We start from the raw sequence: 15,493 nt of genomic DNA on the forward strand, positions 1-15,493 counted from the left end.
ACGAAAAATCATATTTTTACATTAAAATATCAATTCTGATACTATTCATTTTACCCTTTATTTTGTCCCTATCATTAAAACTCAAAGTTTTCAAACCCTTTTTTATTAGTTTTCCTAATTTCTAACCGTTAAAAGTGCTTTTAACGAGGTTTGATGAAAAAATAGAAATTTCGAGTATAGAAGTACTTCTAGCAAAAGTGTCGATCAGCATAAGTGTTATTTATAAAAGCAACCCTAAGCAACCTCTTTTTTTTTTTTCTTTTCTTTTTCTTATTGTTAAGTTTCTCCATTTTTACCTTATACACATAGTTGTTTCGTCTTCCTACTTGGCTCCTTCGTATTGAGTTGTTGTCAGAGCGTCTGACCAACGATTATTTCCAATCTAAAGCATGACTTGGTAGTTAAGGAAATTGCCTAGCTCAACCAATTTCTTGAATAATTGCATTTTGAGAGGCCAAATAAAGCTTCTAGCCTCTAACCCTTGCCCTTTCCACTAGACTTGCTCTTAAATCCACATTCTAATGCCTGTAAAGTAAGGAATTATTTCTACCAGAGGGACTAGCTAGTTGATTCCGTACTAACTCTACCAAGTAAGTAAACGTGTCATTAGTAGCGGAGTCAGCTTAGGGTCAATGACTGCTCATGACTCCAACAGCTTCTTAATTTCGTGTACATTTGTTGGTAATTATCTTTGACTCCAACTAAAGAGAGTGAACAATGTTGAAGTACAACCTATTGTTGCTTCTTCCTTCTCCATTATTCTTCTTTCTTTCCTGTGTCTTTCCTTCTTTTTTCTTCTTTCTTTCTTGTGTCTTTCCTTCTCCTTTTTCTTCTATGCAACCCCAATGGTGCACACCATATTCTCGACGTAATGTTTCGCTCAAAAAGTTTTGGCAGGTAGGTCTTGACAGTCTACTAGCATGGGCACATCTTGACAGAAGTAGATGCTAGAAGAACACAACAGTTATCAATAGATGTCATAACAAGCTTTTAGCGTTGTTGATAGATTTTAATAAGTGCCGACAAATGCTCAACAAAATAGGGTAATAATTTTTCTTTTATCGAAATCATGATCCAATTGTTGTAAACTCTGCCACTGCGTGTCATAAGGAGTGTTCACACTTCTTATCTTAAAATTGGTAAATAATTTTTCCTATAATATTATAAGAAAACGACATTGGTGGATCAATTAAATCTAGTGTATGCAATTGCCCAACTGCTATCATTGCTATATAAGAAATTTCTCAATGTTCATTTTGATGTTCTGCTTGAGTGACATGGGGCGCGACACCTGAAAGCTTAAAAAAAAAAAACCGAGCCAGGGTGGGAAGCCAAAGACAAGTAGATGTGCGAGCTTCATCTTGCTATTGTTGGAGCAATATTAAAAAATATGAAAATAACACAATGATAATAACACAATGATAATAATCATAAATAAAATAACAACATCAATAGTATACAAGATTAATATAAACAACTAGAGATAAAATTAGAAAAACTGACTATTGAGGCTTACATAAATGCAATGTCCTAAAGATAGAATTTCGCCCCTACTTTTGTGTTTGTAATTCGATAGGCGTCCATCTCCTAGGATTCAACAATCTATAATCGGAAGTCAAAGCACTTCAATCTTCGAACTCTGCCGAACTTTATATATTCCATACTCTCAAGACACGACTCGGAATTTAACACACGAAGAATGATAAAAACAAAGTAGGGAAACCCTATTTCTCAAGAGTAAAAATTAACTCTAATTTTCCATGTTAATGATGATGGTTTCATGAGTTTATATAGCACCCAAGTACTTATTGTTAACGAGATGTAACTTTTTATCTATAAGTATACATCATTTGACAAAGAAATGCACCTAAATAACATAACATTTCTAAGAAATATGGTCAACACTATTTTTCATTCAATTATTAAGATTATATATTACAGTATTTTATATTATAATATATAATTTCCAACAGCTATGTGAAGAAACATTTATGAATCTTTCACTGGATGCCTTTAAGAGAAAGGATTTCCATTTTTTTTAAATGGAGATTAGTTGTGATGCTCCCACCACATCGAACTTCAATGATTTGAACTGTTTATTTTTAAGCTACACCTTATAAATCATCCTTGCAAAATATTAGTCAATTCAAAAATATTTGAGACATCTAATTGAATTCAAAAAAATTGACGAATACTTTATTCTCTAAGAAACAATGAAAATTCATTGTGATAATTAAATAAACAAATGTTTCGGATTGAATTGAAATTTTTTTAAAATGATCTATGAATCGAGATTAACAAAATAGACGGTTCGGATAATTGAAATTCGATGTAAAGTGAGTCCCACAACTAACCCCTATTTTTTAAAGAAAAAAAATGAGAATACCTTCCTTTAAAGGGCCTAATATATTTAAGTATTCAAGATATCTTATTAAGTCGTGAAAACTCCTCACCTATCCAAAATTAAGTGAATTTTCGGTTTGCGTTGCGCCAACACACATGTCTTGGTGAATTTATCAAACCTAACCTCTCGGCAGAACGCAAACCGAAAATTCACCAAGACATGTGTGTAGGTTACTAGATTTCCTGAAAACGGAAAAACTAGTGAACAATCAAAATTGAACAAGCACCTTTTCGCTAATGCAGCTGTGATTAGCGAATTTTCATCATACATGTTGTTATTGAAATAGTTAATTTCTAAAAACACCATTTAGAGATCATCTTTGTACTAAATCAATCAAATTTGCAATCCTTTACTGTCTCATATGCACTAAACAACTCGACAATTTTTGTAACAATTAAGATTTTTATACAATGAGCAGTTGATTTAGAAGAAAATGTCATATGTGATTAGTGAAAGGTAACTATGGAAGGACAATACTTCTCTCATATCCCACTAACGTATATTTCATCATTTCATCGTACAATAAGAAAAATCGAAACCGTTCATTCTCTTTATCATCATTCACATATCATCTCAAAAAAAGCTCTATTTCATTCTGATGCCATTTAGTCATCCATATTGTAATATGTGATGAATCGTCAATTTCTTTTATTCAAATGGATGACTAAACAGTTTTCAAATCAAATGAATTTGTACAGAAATGATTTTTAGATGATAGTAATTAGAGAATGAACGGTTTTGATAATAATGTTTGTATGATGAAATGATGTCATGTTAGTGAAGAAAGAGGAAAATCATCGAGAAAGAGATATGTATTATCCAATCTGGAATGGCTACATTGTTTTGTGTGGTTCCTCAAAGAACACCTCAAACATGAGTCGACTTGTGTTGGATGAATTAAATCATAACAAATTATACACATGCTTGTCTTCATATGAAAATTAGGTATCACAAACTATCACACTATTCAAAATATGTTCAACTTCATCGTCCTTCTGATCGACATTTCGTGACTCATTTGTTGTCGGAATTTCACGATTCTTGAACCAATTCACTCCTCTACAAGCCTACAACAATCCAAGACCAAAAAAAAGAAAATGTAATTAAAACATTCTCGTAAAATCTAATCAAACTCAAACTAACTCCAAAGAAACCCTAGTTTTGACCAATCCATCTTCAAATCCAAATTTCTCCCAATCCAAAAATCCAAATCCACCAACCAAACACCCATTAGAAATTTCACGTTCTAACCTTCACAACCATCAAAATCTCACTAAAATCCATCAACTACCCAAAAAATTACACCCATTACAAATCAACTCAGAAACACAACCTAAAATCCCCCATCAAATATTTGACAACCCAAACAAAAAGCAGCCTTCAAACAAAAGCTTAAGCGGTCAATCCTATCCGAGTCACGCCCCAAACTCTCATCCCAGCCGCAGATAACCCCTCGATCCGACGACCCAAATTTAAACACGTGCAAATTCCTCGATCCGGATCGCACTGCTCCGACCAATCAGCGCTCAGCACCTCCCATTCACCTCCTCCCCATATAAACCACCTTCTCCCCCAACTGGCTTTTCACATTTCCCGTTTTCTGATTCTCTCCATCCAAAATCCGAAAAATCCGTTCCGATTCCGTTTCCGAGTTAACTGAGTCAAACCGCCGAGTCAACGACCATGACTGGAACTCTCGTCTCCGCTGCCAAGGCCAAGAAGGCGAGGTCTCCGCCTGCACACCCGCCATTCGTCGAGGTACGTGGTCGGAAAATCGGTAGTCTGGTTTAGTTTACGATGTTGCCGTCTGTTTTGTGTTTTCGGAGGCTGATTGCGATGTCGTTTTTGTGGTTTTCAGATGATTACGGTGGCGATTGTGGCGCTGAAGGAGAGGACGGGGTCGAGCCAGTACGCGATCACCAAGTTTGTGGAGGAGAAGCACAAGAATTTGCCGCCGACCTTCAGGAAGCTTCTGCTCTACCATTTGAAGAAGCTCGTGGCTGCCGGAAAGCTCGTCAAGGTGAAAAACTCGTTCAAGCTGCCTCCGGTTCGCGGCGCCGCTCCGGCGAAAGAGAAGACGGCCGGTGCGCCGAAGCCTAAGAAGTCGGCGGCGGTGGTCGCCAAGGCGAAGACCAAAACGGCTGCGAAGCCCAAGGCGAAGGTTGCGTCGAAGCCCAAGTCGAAAGCGGTTGCTGCTAAACCCAAGTCCAAAGGGGTGGCTGCTAAACCTAAGGCGGCAGCTGCGAAGCCAAAGGTGAAGATGGCGGTGGCGGCCAAGCCTGCTGCCAAGGCGGCAAGAACATCGACGAGGACGTCGCCGGGGAAGAAGGTGGAAGTGAAGTCTAAGGCTAAGGCGAAGAAGCCGGTGGCTCCGGCGAGAGCTGTGAGGAAGCCGAAGAGTGTGAAGTCTCCGGTGAAGAGGAAGGCTCCGGCGAGGAAGGCGAAGAAGTGAGATAGTCTTAGAGATGGTGGTCCGAGACGTTTCTGGAGGGGGGTAGTTTGTGTAAATTTGTTTAGGGAGTGAGGGTAGTTTGGGAGTGGAACAGAAACAGCGTGTTTGACAGAGAATTTGTAGGGTTATATTTTCTGATTTGTTTGTTATTTTTCCAACAACTTTGGGGGTGGTTATTTGCTAACTTTTTTTCTGTAGTATGAATGACATTATGAATGAGATGCTTATTGTTGATAACCAAAATTCTGTTTACATGGATATGATGTTGGGTTGCAACGCGTGCTTTCCGGTTTGAAACTCTCATTAGGTATGAAAATAGGGAATTCGATTTTAATTATGGATAATTCTTGTGATTACGAATCAACGTGTGGGACCTACACAAAAAAAATGGAATTCAATTCTTGAAATTTGAGGCATTGGACTCCTCCATGATATTTGGATTTCTGAATGGTGGAGGAATCAAAAATGTATTTTTTTTCTTTTTATTATACCCTCATTCACATTATACACAACTCCATCCATATGCCAAAAAAAAGAAACTACAATTTTGAGCAAGAAAATTTAAATATTAAAATACATACTTAAATTTATAAAAAAAAAAAAAAAAACAAAAACAATTTAATGTGTGTATAAAATAAAAAAACAATTTATTTTTTTATTACTATTATATATTATATCAAATTTTATTAAAAAAAGTATATAAAATATTTGATTTGGGACAAAGGTATTTTAGTAATCATACTGGTTTATATTCCGATTCTGCTGAATTAGCAAACAGCTTTATGGAATTAGTGTCATTTCTATTCCGATTCATGAACATTTCTAAGTACATCGATATTTTTATACTAAGGGGAGGGCTGATTCCAGAACATTTAAGTAAACAACTTCAGCAAAAATCTGATTCTGACTCATTCTCATTCCAATTACTCTTCAATTCAATTCCTCATATTTTTATTACGATTACGTAAATGCGCCATAAGTTTCAAACTCTCTCTCTAAACATTTATAATATAAAAATTAAATAAAAAACAAAATAAAAAACAAAAAATGTAAATAGTATATATATAAGCCTTTATATTATTTTCCTTCATTCCTTCTATAAATTTTGGTAATTTCCCTTTATAATAGTAAAAAAAAAATATGACATCAAATACCTTTTTTTTAGATTAATTTCCTTCATTCCTTCTATAATTTTTGCTAATTTTATAGAGGATTATAATAGATAAGTTTTTATATGATTCTACAAATTTGGTAATTTTAAATCTATTTCAATTCAGTCTTACATGCAAAATGAGTGATTGGTTTTCTACTTATTATTGGGTAGTCTAATTTTGGGAAAATCAGGAGTCTGATTCATCGCTTTAGGTGGGTTTCACATATGTTTTCATTTCATAAATGTTGATATAACACTTGAATCAGTGTAATTCCGTTACTTCCATTCCTATTCCACGTACGTATTTCCCCAAGTATTGGTAAATACTTTGAATCACTTGGAATGAGTGCAATTGCCATTCCTACCGTTCTATTCCACTTACGTAAACATGCCATAATTTGCTACTAGAATGTTATGTATTGATAAAACTTGAGTGCAGGAAAACAGGCGGTGCCTTGATCATCTAATCTAATCCATATTTATTATTATGTTAAGGAACGGGTTGTCGCATAAAATTGGATAATTAGAGTTCAATAGACATTCACAAAATTGGATAATTAGAGTTTGATACACATTCACCGGCATCAAATACACGTGTTATAACATGAACACATAGAACACATAACACGAAAACATGAACATGGAGAAGAGGCAACCAGCCCCCTACTCTGCATCCTTGACATGGGCTACCCTTTACATACAGAGAGGATGCGAAACTTGATCCTCTTTGTATTGCTTCACATTTTGGTGTAAACCATATGTTGTTGAAAGCTCAATGGCATACAAAACCTCTAACTTTCTTCATGTGATGACGCGGTTTAAGTGGTAAGTTCGTATGCTTGTTCTGTAGCCGTCTGTGTTTCAAACTCCATCCCGGGAAATTGTCCGATATCATGTCCTTTAAGATTTTGAAACTCATTGCGTAAACCAACAGCAAACTCTTCAGGACGGTCTCCGCTGCTTTGGAAATAGTCTGCAATCTGCATTCGGAAAACCAATTCGATTCATGGAACTCTTGCTTGCAACTTTGCTTGTATTACTTGATCTTTTGGTGAAGAACAACAAGAAATTCAAAGAGAGACTTACATGATTGGCAAGAGCAATTCCACTTAAGGCGGCTGACTCGACATTTGAACCCAGTAACCAATCACCACATATACCAGCCCTTCCAAGGGGATCAAAGATGCAGGGGACGCCGGGTGTATTAGTTGGAAGTGCCGCACCCCTGCATATCCCACATTACGTAAAAATAAACCTCTGACTTACAAGAGCATTTCATTCAAGTAAGCTTCATAATCACTCAGTGCAGCTTCTCACCATAACTGGATTCGAGTGTAAAAGGGGCTCTGAAGTGATCCTTTAGGTAATCCGAGAGCATCTTCAACACCCAAGAGCATGCCCGCCTTCACCTTCTCTGCCGTGGCAGTTGGTATATTCTCCTGCACATTGACAGTTAGCGCAACGTCATATCTACTAGTCTTCTGACAAAGTATTATGCATGACAATTCTGTGTCTAAATTGGAAATCCTCATAACTCTCGTTTGTTTCATTTCAAGTAATGATCAAGGGCCTTTCATCTGTGCCTTTGTAAACATACTTGCTCTTGTGTGAACATATGGCTGTGTTTGCGTTGAAATATACCTGTGGAACCTTGTTCCGCTTCCCATAAGCTGCAGTACTAAGAAAGGTCCAACAGTGAGGACCTTTACTTCGGGAACCCTGGAGTTTTGTGGTATTATTTGCCATCCAAGAGACGGAATCAACCCCTTTTACAAAAGCTCCTTCGAAAGGAATTTGAAGCGGATCCTCAAATGCTGCGAGGAGGGCCCATATCGAGCTCAATTCCAGCCTCTACCAGCATCAAACAGAAAGGCATTAGAAGAATAGTAGAATACAGTTCAAGACAATTCAATCATGACCGAAAGGGTAATTGACGTAGATATTCAATTGAACGCATGGATTTTAGATGTACCTTCATTTGTCCATAAACTAGTGGTAAGCCCGATGATGCAAGTAAGCGGTTTGCACATTTACCTATTGGAAAATTAAATAAAAGAGAAGAGTGACCACACACATTCAAGAACATATACAAGGGCATTGTGAATATCAGATGCGTACACGAACATGTAGAAAAGCCCCTATACAATGAATTATGCAACGCGCTTTCAAAAACAAAAAGAAAAAAGGCAAACAGCATTTAAGGTTTCTGTATGATGTGAAGATGCCACAGCAACAGAAAATTACACTTGAAAAGCAATATGGAGGCACTATGTTACCATTATGCGCGATAACAATCGCATCAAACTTCCCATGCGGTTTTCCATTCTCACTCAAATGCCACATCCCATTGAAGGGCTCGAGCTTACTTATCCAGCAAGGTCTCTCCACATTAATCATACGAGCCTGCACCACGTATCAACATTCTAATTAGCCATGACATGGTATGTTAAAAACGTCAATCAGCATATCTTAACAAGGACAACCATGCCATTGAAGCTACTAAATGTTACCGTATCTTAACAAGTCTAACCATGCTATCGAACCAACTAAATCTTACATTTATAATTTATAAATATGAGTCTAGAAGCAAGGTTACTTTACCTGAGAAAGTAATGAGTCAGCAATGGGGCGCATTCCATTAACACCTATATACCTTGGAGAAGAAGAAGGAAGCTGAGCAAAATTACCACCCACTTCAAGCTCTCCTATCGTACCCTGCCATTCTCGAACCAGACCTTGCTCCAACCACCCTTGAACCAACCCAACAAACTGAGGATCACTGGCTGTAAAGAACTGAGCAGCATGATCAAATATCAGAGGCTGAGGATCCACTACTCTGGTTCCCAATCTTCCTCCCAAACCATGAATACCCTATGACAGCAAATCATTGTCATGTGGCACTAGACACATTTGGAACACAAATCCAACTTTCAAATTTATAACTTGGTAAGCATAACTATATATGCATCCCGTTCAGGCATGCTCGGGATTGCTTCTAAAAGAGCTAAACTGCTTTCTGACAACCCAAAAGCATATTATACTATGTATGATAGAAAAAATCGAAAGAACTTCTGGGTCCTAGAACCGCTTTCTAGAGAAGCACTCGCTCGGTTCTGCATTAGGAAGCACTTCTACGTGCTCTTCCATGAACCGCTTGATATTTGCTAAAATTTGACATGTTTATGATAACACTTCTAGCAGAAGCACTTTCAAAGGATGCACTTGCTAGGTTCTTCTTAAGGAAACACTTCCAAGTGAATTTTAAGAAGCACTTGATTTTAAATAAAAAGTTCGATATGTTTACCTATAAGCACTTTCAGTGAAAGCACTTTTGAGCAAAAATGCTTCTTACAAAAGCAATCTCAAACGAGCCTAAATAGTAAATACCAACTAGCATAGTAAAGGTGTAAGCTTTTTGCAATGTCTTATCCACAAATGAAAATTCAGAGTAATAACAAAAGTAAATAATCCACACAAACTAAACAGATAAAATTAAAAACACTCACATCAAAACAAACATTACCAATTACAAAAAGCTAAAAACTTGAAGGAAATAAGCAACAAACCGTGTCGAAAACGGTGGAGCGGACGCCGCGTTTCTCCAGAAAGAGAGCACAGGCGAGGCCCGCCATGCCTCCGCCGATGATACCAACAATGGGGTCATCGGAAATTGGAGTGGTGAAGCTCACCTGCTCCTGCTTGAACGTTTTCTTCAGAACCGACCTTCTCGAGGCGCCGTGCTTTTTACCGAACCTGGGGGAGGGCCTTCGGCCGTCCGCGGCGGCTCGTTTCTTGGGTGGCGGTGGTGGTTTGGGTTGGGAGGAGCAGATTATGGTTAGGGGCTTGTGGGTTTTGAGGGGGTGGAGGCGGAGAGGGGAGTGGAAGGAGCAAAGCATGGTTGTGGAGTTTTTGGAGGGAGAGAGATTATACGACAGAAATTGTTGGAGATTGGAGGGAGAGTAATTTATGTGGTTAAAATGTTAATGTTGTATGATTACGACGTTGTTTTTGTGGAATGATCTCCCCATAATGTTGTCTGATTTTCTGACAAGTAACAAGCTGTGATAAACATTTATCCGACCCTAATAAAAAAGGTTAAACTTTATTTCATTAATAAAGTTGTCTAGGAACATATAAAAATATAACGCGTCAAGAAAACATTTGAGTATACGAGATGATTCTGGTCAGAGACGAATACTAAGTTCGTATTTCATATAGCATGTTTTGGATTCGATTTCTGGCACTCGTGAATCACACGATGATAGCTAGCGAGAGACTGAAATGCCTCTGTGAGTCTTTCCGTCCCTAGAAAGTGGGTTGTAGCGGCGAAGCCATCAATTGGTCCCCTAACATTTGAGTATGTGTACAATTATTATTTAGAGATCAAACATTAGCCTTTAGGCGTTTTTTTAGTACATGACCAACTGAAACGGATCTTCAAGTTCATCATATTGCACATTAGTATGTTTACTTATCAAGAACAAGGGGAAGCAAGATAATAGAGAAACAATGAAAATTGGATCAACTAATCCCCTGATTGATCCAATTTCTGATCTTAAATTACAGATTCAAGGCGCGATCACATTTTTTTTTATTCCTCATGTATTAGTGCACGTGGAAAAAATCGGAAATTTCTTTTACCCTCGTACTCATTCTTCCTAAGTAAACATGTTAACAGTCTCACATGAAACAGAAAGCCTAAACCTTTTATATATAACAAGATGAGATGAGATATGTACCAGTTACCGGTTTAACTTACAAAACCATATACAATTCACAATTAACACAAACCCAAGTAAACAAGTCATTTGTGAGGAAAGTAAAACAAAAGCTATTTCTCTTCAGTTCATCCAAATGTTAAACCCACCAAATTCAAGACCCTTTTTTTCGCACTTGATGTTAAAGGAAGCTTTTGTGTCCGTCGTCATTCGAATCCGATGTCTGCTCGGCGGTCTTTGAAGATGTTTCCGTTGTTTCCTTTCCGTGTTTCGAATGGTCTTTGGTCTTGCAACCGCCAAGGCTGTTTCGCCTTCCGGACTGAGCCTTACTTTTGGGAGGCGTGGATTCTTCCTTCTGAGTGCCAAGGCTGTGACGTTGTGCCCGAGAACAGCCTTTCTTTTTTTCCTCTGCGGATGAGTTGGTGATTGCATCGCCATAGCTCTTCCTCCGGCTTAGACTGTTTAGTTTTGGTGACTTGGGCCGAGTGAGTGGAAGCTGAAATCATATACAAGCACACACAAAAGTTCATCTCACAACAAAAGGTGCAGCTAGTACGAGGAATTGCTACATTGCTCGGACTAGGATTAACTAGTCCTCAAAAACAGATTAATCGCTTAATCAAACACTTAATCAAGTTCCAAGTCCCTGTTCTTTGGTTTGATTTTCTGTTGACGCGTGTACCAAGAGTTATGTTCTTTCTCTTTTCGGTCAATTTCAATATGTTCTGGAACTCACAAGGAGTCGAACACAACTGACAAGATTTGAAATAGCTACCTTCTTTCGTTCGGCCTTAGGAGGAGGGGGCTCGTAAATGAAACTAGGTATTGGATTCGCTTTGAAGACCATGCTCTTCCTCAGTGCCTTGATGGCTGCTTCTTGCTCTTCCTGAAAGTGTAACGAAGGAAAATGTAAAATATGACTTTTCAAACGGATCTCATCATGTGCGGAAGAATTAACACCCAAAAGAAAACGTTGACCCGTGTGGCACCCATGATTAATGCACGGGAAAATAATAGATAATACAGGGATGTGGCATACCTTGGCCCTTGCTTCCCACTGGCTTCTCTCTGCCTCCATAGCTTGATGCTTTTCCTCCAACTTCGAGTAGAACTAGGCAAAGGGAATCGCATCAGTTACACGTTAGATTGTGCGGATAAAAAGTAGTCCTCGAGATATACACAGTCACTTGTTTTATTATGAAAGTACCTCTTTCCTTTTCTCTATACGTTCGTAGATCCTAAACGTGGGAGCTTGTCCAACAGTAACCTTGAATTTAGGTGTTCGAGATGCAGTAGTTCTATTCTTTGTTAAGGATAATGCTAATGCAATAAACAGTTTCTAATATATGTAGAAAACAAAGAAATTCAAGCTTCAAATGTCAACCAAGGATACGAGGAAGTCAGAGACCAAATATCTTCTTCATTAGCATGCTTCTTAGTATCATGTTCCGCGCCCTCTCCTGATGACTGAGGTGAAGTTGGCTGAAATGAAATGGGGGGAAAAAATTGTAATTAGAACCATCTCAAATCTACAATAACGCTGCTGTAGTGTTTACAAGCAAAAGTTCATAATTCTTCTCAGTTTCATGATGCTTTTCGAGCCAAATGAAACTCATTTTAACTGAGGCGGCATTCTTCGTGAGATCTTATAAACATGTAATTGAAAACTTCTAAAGAGGGGTATGGTTTCACGCTAGAACAAGCACAAAATCTTACACATTTGCAATACCGAATGAAAGCATCAATATTCAGCAACCTCAACAAAGTTCCATATATAATAGACTGACTTGAACCAGCGGATGAATCCTTTAGAGCTGCGAAAGAAAAATATAGTATTTTTACGGTTTTACCTGTGAACTCTTGGGGGGCTCTGCATTTGGAGACTCTGGACTCTTAGTAGCAAGAGGAGACTGTGAACTCTTATTAGCATCAGGAGGCTCAGAATTGCTGGATTTTTTGGCAGCGGCAGTTTCAGCCCCAACAGTCTGATTTGAATGCCCATTTTCAGCAGCAGTGGATTTTAAAGCAGGTAAGTTTAACTTTTTAATGTCGCTCGGCTTCGGAAATTCAGGTTTCTCATTTTTGGCATCAGTTGAGTCATCATCAAGATTTGTACTCTTAACAGCCAGCACATTTTGCTTCTCCTCAGATTCCACAGCAACTTTGTTTTCTTCGACAGGGTCCTTCACCTTGAAATCCTTTGATTCAATGCTTTCTTCTGAAACTTTGGGAGCAACATGGACCTTACCACGAGAAAAACCAATTGAAGTCACCACGACACCATTAATCTTCTTCTCCACCACCTTCCTCTCCATTTCTCCGTTCCCCACCTTCATACCAGTACCTTCCCTCCCCATGACACTGCATGAGAAAAATCAAATACGCTCGTTTGATAAGCTTAGATAATATACTAACAAAGCGTTACTTATTTACAAGTAAATTATTCCATCTTCAAATAGATTTCAAATTCTTCAAATTGACCAAAAAACTTATGAAGCTTTATCTGTTGAAAAACATGTCAAATTAAACCGAGACAATTTCGAGGTACATTAGATCTCCCAATCCATATTACAATGCCAAATACATCCTTTCCAATGACAGAGTTTGAAGAAACACAAACACACACGCGAGCACACACGCAAAGAAATTAAGACAAAAAGCATTGCAGGTTTTCCAAGTTCCAGCAAACTATATAAAACATAAAATCGCAAACCTGCAACTCGAAAAGTTTATTAAGAGACACATGAACCATTAAAATAAATCCTTTTCTAGGAAGAGTGCTCCACATTGTAGATTCTGCCTCTAAAATTGGGCTTTTCCAATCGAACAGGGTGGATCAGACTTCGAATTGTACTTTGTAAATCCGAAAACAACACAAAAAATAAAACGCATTGTACTTTGCCAATCCTATGTGCCGGAGCCGGAGGAGAAGTTCTTGTATAGAATTCCGGTGGTCTTATTAGTTTGCTGGTCACCGGAAACTAGTCAATTTTTTATTTTATGTTTTTTTTACCAAACTCAATTATGCAAAGCATTTATACAATTATAATCACGTTAACTAAGACATAACAGGAGATAAATTAGGTAAAATTTAAGGAACAAGACATCTAAATAAATGAATTGAACCCAACAAATAAATAAATAAATTAATAAAATTAAAGTAACAATTACAAAAGCTAAAGTAAAAGAGGGTAGCTTCAATTTTAAGGTATAAAATAAAAATCAAGAGGGAAATTTAGAAACTTGATTTAAAACCAACAACCAGGCCCTATCCCACTAAGTGAGGTTCGCCATATGAATCTTACAACACCACTGCCCTCGGTTTTGCGCCAAATTAGAAATTTGATTGACCAAACAAATCTGAGCAAACCCCATAACCAGCAATCACAAAAACATAAAAAGTTCCCATCTTTTTACATTTCTGAGCTAAAATTAACCTTAGAATCACCAAAAGAAAAAGAAAAAAATAAGCCAGCTGAGAAAAATCTCTCATTTCTGAGCAAAAAATTCACCAAAAAAAATTAAAAACTCAATTTTGTAGCCAACAATGACAAAAACAGAGAAGCACCCATTAAAGATAGAACCTCAAAGCTCAAAACTTTGCAGAAAAAAGCACAAATTGAAAGACAAAACAACATTTGAGAAATCCCATGAAACACAAACACACGAAAGACAGACAATACCAGAAAGAAATGAATGCTGAGAGAGAGAGATTTCTTCTTACATTTTTTTGGTCCCGATCTGACAAGATCTTTGAACCCCTTCAAATGGATGTTTTTTTTTTCTTTCCTTCTTATGTTTCTCTCTTTTTCTCCTAGGCTGTTGAGAGGAAGGGTCTCAAATTCTCATATAGTATTATTGTTTTCTTTTGGTTTTATGTGCTGTGCTGTTTGGCTATATATAGACCGGTCATTTTCTTCTTTCTAAATTTTCAAACGCCTTGATTCCGTGGTAATTTTTCGATCTACTCGAAACATCTCATTGATAGTTATCTCTAATTAGAGCAGGAAGTTCGAAACATATCAACTATATAGTATGTTCATAAAACATGAAATGTTAACATTACGTGACTGTATTCCGAAAACTCACGAATTTTTCTTTGTTTTTTGGTCTTTGGGTTTTGTAATTGTAACATGTGTGTTTTTTTTGTTTTCAATACGATCTATAAGTGGAACATATCAAATAAATATGTCGTTCATTCATATGATAATATGTAGAATAATAACAGTACGCGATTGTATTTCGAGAACACAAAAAAAAAAAAAAAAATCTTTGGTTTTTAAATTTTAACGGAGTTTGGAAAAATGGGTAGGGAAATTTTGGGTGTGACATTTAAATGGGATGTTCTAATTTTGGTGTTGGGAATTCAAAGCCATCCATCATTTATAACCATTCCAATTTAAATGGTGTTGAGAATGAAAGATCTAATCTTTAAGATACTCAGAGAGGAAGTTTCCCAAATAAGGTGAAATTTATGGGGTGGTGGATGTGGTACTTAGGGGTGAAGTCAGATAAGGATTTAGAATGATTTTAAAAGACTTCTTAAAATGATAAATTTGATAAGATGTAGAATTCTTACAACATTCAAATGAAATTTTAAGAATTATTATAGATTTTGATTAAAAATTTGAATGGATTTTAAGAGACTTTCTTGTCATATAAAAAAATTATTTTTTAAATAGAAAATAATATTAAAATAAAAAACTTGTAAAAAAGTAATGAACTTTCCTCAGTCCTCCCAACCCAAAGGTGATGTCGGGACGAGA

The 15,493-nt window shown here is 37.1% G+C and overlaps 3 protein-coding genes across 3 annotated transcripts; 1 reads left to right on the plus strand and 2 right to left on the minus strand.

Annotated features, from left to right (window-relative positions):
- The first annotated feature begins 3,974 nt into the window (after nucleotides 1–3,974).
- On the plus strand, nucleotides 3,975–5,099 carry LOC137723049 (uncharacterized). Its single transcript, XM_068462202.2, has 2 exons — nucleotides 3,975–4,162; nucleotides 4,263–5,099. The coding sequence occupies exons 1-2, from the start codon at nucleotides 4,088–4,090 to the stop codon at nucleotides 4,854–4,856; spliced, it is 669 nt and encodes a 222-aa protein (XP_068318303.2). The 5' UTR covers nucleotides 3,975–4,087; the 3' UTR covers nucleotides 4,857–5,099.
- Nucleotides 5,100–6,524: 1,425 nt separating this feature from the next.
- On the minus strand, nucleotides 6,525–10,069 carry LOC137723442 (FAD/NAD(P)-binding oxidoreductase family protein). The gene is made up of 8 exons (XM_068462639.2): nucleotides 9,576–10,069; nucleotides 8,611–8,880; nucleotides 8,286–8,412; nucleotides 7,982–8,043; nucleotides 7,651–7,860; nucleotides 7,327–7,448; nucleotides 7,096–7,234; nucleotides 6,525–6,989 (listed from the first exon to the last, which is right to left on the minus strand). Exons 1-8 carry the CDS (start codon nucleotides 9,903–9,905, stop codon nucleotides 6,828–6,830), a joined length of 1,422 nt encoding a protein of 473 aa, XP_068318740.2. The 5' UTR covers nucleotides 9,906–10,069; the 3' UTR covers nucleotides 6,525–6,827.
- Nucleotides 10,070–10,694: 625 nt separating this feature from the next.
- Nucleotides 10,695–14,597, minus strand: WDL1 (WVD2-like 1). Its single transcript, XM_068461893.2, has 7 exons — nucleotides 14,452–14,597; nucleotides 12,578–13,088; nucleotides 12,121–12,209; nucleotides 11,935–12,025; nucleotides 11,767–11,838; nucleotides 11,503–11,613; nucleotides 10,695–11,223 (listed from the first exon to the last, which is right to left on the minus strand). Exons 2-7 carry the CDS (start codon nucleotides 13,082–13,084, stop codon nucleotides 10,909–10,911), a joined length of 1,185 nt encoding a protein of 394 aa, XP_068317994.1. The 5' UTR covers nucleotides 13,085–13,088; nucleotides 14,452–14,597; the 3' UTR covers nucleotides 10,695–10,908.
- Nucleotides 14,598–15,493: the final 896 nt, after the last annotated feature.

This window comes from Pyrus communis, chromosome 4 (assembly GCF_041283825.1).
Source record: "Pyrus communis isolate YQ-2024b chromosome 4, ASM4128382v1, whole genome shotgun sequence".
Classification (NCBI taxonomy): Eukaryota; Viridiplantae; Streptophyta; class Magnoliopsida; order Rosales; family Rosaceae; genus Pyrus; species Pyrus communis.

Excerpts from the sequence above, each read along its gene's own strand:
- LOC137723442 (XM_068462639.2), bottom strand. The coding sequence starts at position 9,905 with ATGCTTTGCTCCTTCCACTCCCCTCTCCGCCTCCACCCCCTCAAAACC. Across the intron at positions 8,881-9,575 it reads GCTCCACCGTTTTCGACACG|GGTATTCATGGTTTGGGAGG; the intron begins GTTTGTTGCTTA and ends TTGCTGTCATAG. Across the intron at positions 7,449-7,650 it reads AGCGGAACAAGGTTCCACAG|GAGAATATACCAACTGCCAC; the intron begins GTATATTTCAAC and ends GTCAATGTGCAG.
- WDL1 (XM_068461893.2), bottom strand. The coding sequence starts at position 13,084 with ATGGGGAGGGAAGGTACTGGTATGAAGGTGGGGAACGGAGAAATGGAG. Across the intron at positions 12,026-12,120 it reads ATTTGGTCTCTGACTTCCTC|AACTACTGCATCTCGAACAC; the intron begins GTATCCTTGGTT and ends AACAAAGAATAG. Across the intron at positions 11,224-11,502 it reads CTAAGGCCGAACGAAAGAAG|CTTCCACTCACTCGGCCCAA; the intron begins GTAGCTATTTCA and ends ATATGATTTCAG.
- LOC137723049 (XM_068462202.2), top strand. The coding sequence starts at position 4,088 with ATGACTGGAACTCTCGTCTCCGCTGCCAAGGCCAAGAAGGCGAGGTCT. Across the intron at positions 4,163-4,262 it reads CACACCCGCCATTCGTCGAG|ATGATTACGGTGGCGATTGT; the intron begins GTACGTGGTCGG and ends TGTGGTTTTCAG.